The sequence below is a fragment of the Globicephala melas genome, chromosome 6 (assembly GCF_963455315.2).
Source record: "Globicephala melas chromosome 6, mGloMel1.2, whole genome shotgun sequence".
In the NCBI taxonomy this organism is placed as follows: Eukaryota; Metazoa; Chordata; class Mammalia; order Artiodactyla; family Delphinidae; genus Globicephala; species Globicephala melas.
In genome coordinates this window covers 56,433,233-56,439,232 of record NC_083319.1, presented here as the reverse complement: position 1 = coordinate 56,439,232, position 6,000 = coordinate 56,433,233, and the positions used below count along the sequence as shown (strand labels likewise).

General features: G+C 41.7%; 1 protein-coding gene across 4 annotated transcripts in view; it reads left to right on the top strand.

Annotated features, from left to right (window-relative positions):
* The first annotated feature begins 257 nt into the window (after window positions 1–257).
* Window positions 258–6,000, top strand: part of BRD10 (bromodomain containing 10) — a 104,735-nt gene continuing 98,992 nt past the window's right edge. For 3 of the 4 annotated variants that reach the window (XM_060300912.2, XM_030877145.3, XM_030877144.3), the window contains exon 1: window positions 259–1,012. In XM_060300912.2, coding sequence (XP_060156895.1) covers window positions 420–1,012 — 593 coding nt within the window. In that variant the 5' untranslated portion in view covers window positions 259–419. Of the gene's footprint in view, window positions 1,013–6,000 lie in introns of all 4 variants that reach the window. The other variant, XM_030877146.3, reaches the window with a different exon arrangement.

The following is a 6,000-nucleotide window of genomic DNA, read 5'->3' as shown; positions in this document are numbered from 1 at the left end:
GGAAACCCCCCCTTCCCCCTCGCCCCCTCCCAGCCCTCAAGCCGGCCCGGGAGGGGGTGGGGCGCCGAGGCCGCGGAGGCCAAGCCGGGCCTGGCGGGTGAAGAGTAGCCGGGCGGGGCGCGGAGGGGTGAGGCAGGCAAGGGCCGCGCGCGCGCCGCCGCCGGGGGGAGGGGAGAGGAGGGCACCTAGGCTCTCCTCTTCTCTCCCCCCTCCTCCGCGCGCCATGTAACCCCGCCCCGCTGGCGGCGAGCTCGAGACCCCCGCGCGCACCGAGCCGAGCCGGCGGCAGAAGAGAGCGAGGCCCGATGCGGCTGGGGCTGCGCGGCGCAGCCGAGCCCTGAGGAAGCGGCCCGCGCTCACGCTTGCCCCGGCGCCTCGAGCGTCCGCTCCACACCGCCCAAGCTGGGCCTGCCGGGGGCATGAGCGTGCCCGGGACGCCGGGGGAGATGGAGCCGGCCGGGGAGGAGGAGCGGCCGCCACCGGCGGCCGAGGAAGAGGACGACGACGACGAGTTGGTGGCAGCGGCGGCCCCGGCCTCAGGGCCGGCCCGAGGAAGGAGTGCCTCTTCGAGGGAGGACGCGGACGACCAGGAGGAGGAGGAGGCGATGGTGGTCGGGGGCGGTGTCTGCAAGGAGCAGGAGCTGACCTACGAGCTGCAGCAGGGTTACCGCATCCTGGGCGAGTTTCTGCAGGAGAAGCACCGAGGCCTCACCTCCCCCTTCCTGCAGCCCTTGGGGGGCGTTGCCACTGGGGAGGAGGAGGCGGCCGAGGGGCCGCGCAGCGGGGGCCGGGGCAGTCGCGCCCTCCGGCAGCAGCCCGGGAAGGGCATGTGTCTGCTGAAGATGGAGGAGAAGTTCGCCAGCGGCCAATACGGGGGCATCACCGAGTTCGTGGCGGACTTCAGGTTGATGCTGGAGACGTGCTACCGCCTGCATGGAGTGGACCACTGGATCTCCAAACAGGGCCAGAAGCTGGAGATGATGCTGGAGCAGAAGTTGGCGCTTCTGTCTCGGTGAGTGAGCCCCGTCCCTGGCGGGACTGACGGGCTGACACAAACACACCCTCGCACGTGTCCGAGGATGGGTTGGGCCAGGGGCCGGGGGGCGTCGCTGATAGGTGCTGAGTCGGTGCTGGAGAACCCCGGGAGGAGGAGCAGCGCTGGGCGGGGGCCCGCAGGGGTGTGGTGGGTGTGGGCTGAGAGAACCCTACGCCCAGACGTGAAGAATCTGAGACGGAAGCCGAGTCCCGAGTGTCGAAGAGCAGGTAAAGTTTTTAGAAGTAAAGTGAAATGGAAGAATTACAGGAGTAGGGAGAGGAAAAGTTTAAGTGAGATGGAAGTTGGACCTGCAACTTTTAGACAGTTTTGGCAAGAAAATTTTAAACGTTTTTGGAATGAAATACCGTTAGAAAATTAATTCTGGCTCGTGTAAAAGGGTGATTTCAGACTGTTAAAATAATAACTTTACTGCTCAAGTCGGCCATCGGAGATTTTATAGCGTGTAATTAAATGGTTAACAATTACTGTGGCGTACTCCTGGTCTTTTTTCTCAGCTTCATCTGAGCAGACTGAATTTTTGCATCAACACAAAATTTTTAATACATTTCGGTATTGGTATCTATTCTACCAGAAGTCACAGGCAGTTCAGATGGCACGATGCTCTTGGTATACTCCACCCATATATCCAGAGTCAATTATTTTTCTTTCTTAAGAGGAAATAATATAGCACAGGAGGCTACTAAAATACACGTATTAATTTATAATTCTGTAATTGATAATGAGCCAAATTAATTTCTCTATCGGAAATTCTTCAGGAATAGAAAAATAATTGAATGTTGTTGGAAATCGTGGTTGAAGTGAACCAGTTGTTTGACTCTTTACTAGTGGAAGTGAACTTGAACAAGTCACTTTACCTTTTTGGCCTCAGTTTCTTCATCTGTAAAATGGGCATAATGACAGTACCTAATTAATAGGTTGCTGTAGGATTAAATGCATTAATAAATGTAAAGTCGAAAGTGCCAGTCCCATATAGTTAGCCCAAGATAAGTTTTAATCATTATAATACTAGTAGTGGTAGCTGAATAAGATGAATATTTTCATATCTGAAACTGGGAAGTGTACTAGTGCTTTTATCTAATAGCTCCTGAAAAGTTGTGTTAATTTTTTGGTCCTTGATTATAACTGTAATTTTAAAATAATCTAATCTGTCACTGGCTTCCCATATGCTGTTTTCGAGACTATCAGTGACTTCTTTCACTGAAAACAATGGTTAACATAGCGCTTGACTCATTAGGGCAGCTGTATTTAAACTAAGGAGCCTCTTCTTGAATCCATTCATAATGTAGGATTATTTGGTAATAGAATAATTCCCAAGTTTGTCTTGTATATTACTTTTAATATTTTATTTAGCGACATTATATTTATGTAGTGTGTTCGTTACCCTTGTCTCCACAGTGTTTTATAGTTATGACTCACATAAGAAACAGTCCTTTCACACGTCATTATTTTTAAGTAGTAAAATATCTTCCAAATTGATGTCACAAGATTTTGGACCTGGAAGAAACCATAGAGTTCTAGTCCAAGCATCTAGTTTTACAGACTGGAAACGGGTGTTTAGAATGAGGCTGGAGAATGGCTGCATCAAAGTGCTAAGAAGTTGCTTATAGGTTTGAATAAATTACAGGTGTTTTCAGAAACATTTTGTATATAGTGTTTCTTAAGCCCTGCAAAAGAGCAGGGAGACTGTTTCTCTTCACATAAAGGTAAATTTCTGAATGCTTTGAATCATTCCTAGTGACTAATGTTCAGAATACTGTATTCCCATATGATCTAATAGAATCCATACTTAGAACTTAAAACATTCTTTTGTTTATAAACATAATAATGTATTTCTGATGTTCTTAGTCCAAGAGAGAGAAAATTCTTGCAGTTTAGTAGCAAAAAGTAATGTGATGGTCTCAAAGAGATAATTAAAAATTTGACTTCCTCAATTTTTTGGTATTTGATGTATACAAACATTTTGTAAATAATAGATTTGACAAACCACACTTGTAGATGCTAGAAAATCATTTCTTTTTCTGTACTAGCCTACAGTCTGAGTCATTACTAAATAAATGCTTTGAGTGGGCACAACTTTCAGAAACCCATAGGTTATAACTGTTTTGTATGCAATTAGTAAATATAGATGCTCCAGAACAATATTCTATAGACTGGGCACATGAGTATGATTTTCAGCAAATAGGTGACTCAGATACCTTATTTATAAATAAGTTGTATATGGTATTTTAGTAATGAAAAACAGTCACTTAGATATTATCATTTGTTCTCTTTTGTCTTCTAGTATATGTTTGTAAGATATTGAATTAACCCTTATTTTGAAATTTACTGTAAGAATTTTACAGCTGCTCCATACACTACTGAGCCTTTTAGTGAGCAAGAAATCACATACATTAGATATAGAGGGTGCCACATTATCATTACAGAGCAACCCAATGACATTAGTACCTTGAGCACCTTGTATAACTTAAATCTCAGTTTCTTCATCTGTGCTATGAGAGTGTCGATTGTACAAATATGTATCTGCCAGAGCTAGACATTCAGAGCCCTGATATCAAAAGAGAAGTTCCCTACTCTTCAGTGGTGTATAGTTGAGTAGGGAAACAGATGCTTTTCAAAAGATGATGATTCTATAATGGAGTTAAAAGGTATAGAGACGTTTATACTTGAACTGATTCTTAAAGAAGTTGAAGATTGCTTCTGGATTTTTTTTGGAGGGTTTGAGAGGGGCATTCCAGAATGCTGAACTACAGTGAATGCAAGGCATGGAACAGCATAGTGTTTCTGGGTACTACAGGTACTTCGTCTGGCTACAGTATGGTCTCTCCAGGGTAGTGTCTGCTCTCTAGGAGGTATGCAGGATGACCAGCTGGGGAGAGGGAAGAAAATATCACAGCTTTAGTATATTCTATTTTTGTTTTATCCTGTTAAAATTTCTAAATTTTTTGGTCTGCTTTTTGTGGTGTTATAATAGGACTACATGTATATGATCTATAAAAGATTTATAATTTTATCATATTTAATATAAGTAATATATAGCAATATGTTTTATATATAATATTTGTGATAGAACTAGGACTAAGACTTAGCATACTTCGTCTCAGAGTTGTATTTTAGAAGGGATCTCATTCATGTATTTGGGGCAACTGAGAGAAATAACAATTAGCATTAGAAATAGGGAGAAAATCAGCTACTAAGTGGAAATGAATAGAAAATACTTAATAGTTGGGAAGTTATGTCTAATAAGAATTTTTGCCTCTTCTGAATTTTAAATTATATTTTTGAAAGCTTTTAAATTTTAAAATATTTTTGAAAGCTTTAAGAATATTGCTATGTAGTTTTAAAAGCTTGTAGTTATAGAAGAGGCATCAATGTGCCAGTGACCCCAGCAGTGCTGAACTTGAAATTTTAATTTTGGCCATTTAAAATAATATTTTGGTGAAAATAAGCTTGAATATTATATATCCTTGTTAAAATTATAGTTGATTTCTGAATTAAGTTGTTAAAAAGTGGTACATGTAATGAGCTGTTAAAAAAAAAGTCTTTCTTAAAATACAGCTAAAGATTATTTAGTTTTGTAATTGCTTTTTAGTTGGGCATGAGCATACAAAAGCATCATCATGAAGCCTCAAAAATTTAAAAATAGAGGTTTCCAAGTACAAGCAGTAATTGAAATATAAATGGATTTTGTACACAGATTTTAATCTCCTCTTCAGTTAAATTTGAAATTTGTTGACGTGTTTATTCTCAATTAAGATCAAAATCCAGAAAGTAATTGGGAATTTTAACAAGGTGCTTCTTACTCCCTAGTAGTCCAACTCCCCCATCCCCCCTGGATTCTGTAATTCTGTCTTTTTAATGTAGATCTAAAAATTGGGGCCCTTTGGTAATAGAATCTGGATTTGCTTCTTGTGCAGAACTGTAGAACGTTAGAGCTTGATACTCCACGTAGTTCTATTTATTATAGTTGCCATTCTTCAAAAAGCAAAAAGTGCTATTTAAGAAGGTTCAGAAAATGTTTAAGTGCAGTGATGAAAGGATGAAGGATTTCAACTAACAAGACATTTATTGAGCACCTGCTTTGTTCTATGACTTAAGGGACAATTCCTGGCCCAAGAAGTTTAAAAAAGGGTACATACACAGTTATGGTAAAATGTAAAATGTGTTAAAACTGATTTTCAAACTTGTTCCATTGTCAGAACACCTGGAAGTCATGGGACTGCTTGCAGAATATCCTGAAATATTGATATATTTAGTTGTATGATTTTTTGCTAGGGGATACAAAAGGCTTAAAACAAATTATGGAAGGAAACCCTTAATTGACGAGATTCTATCTAGTACCTAAGGTTTTTCTCCCTACGAACAGGGAGAACATAATCACTTTTGGATTTTTGATGGTATATCTTGGTTTCGATGCAGTCAAAAATCTGTGTCTAACTTGGCCCTCCGTAGGCTGTCTGTATACTTGGTTCCTCCCTATCTGGGGTTCTGCATCCGCGGATTCAACCAGCTGAGGATCCTGTAGTGCTATAGTATTTACTATTGAAAAAGATCCGCGTATAAGTGGACTCACGCAGTTAAAACTCCTGTTGTTCAAGGATCAGCTGTATATTCTAAGTGTGCATACTCTGAGGACTACTGTGATAAGCTTTATTATAGAGTGTTAGGAGAGTGCAGAGGAGGGATCAACTACTCTGGGGAGGTGGGGAAGTTGGCATTGAAAAATATTTTATTAGATTTTATTCTAGAGGTCATAATTTTGGAAGGTGAGTAGACTATTGATAGGTGACGTTGAGGAGTTCATTAAACAATTATTTGACCTATGCTATGGTAAGTAGTATGTAAAGCCCTGTAGTTACAATGATAGACATGACTTTATCCCTTACTTCAAGGTGGTAGGTAAACAATTACATGTATGGAAGCAGGAGAGTACAGTGTATTCCAGA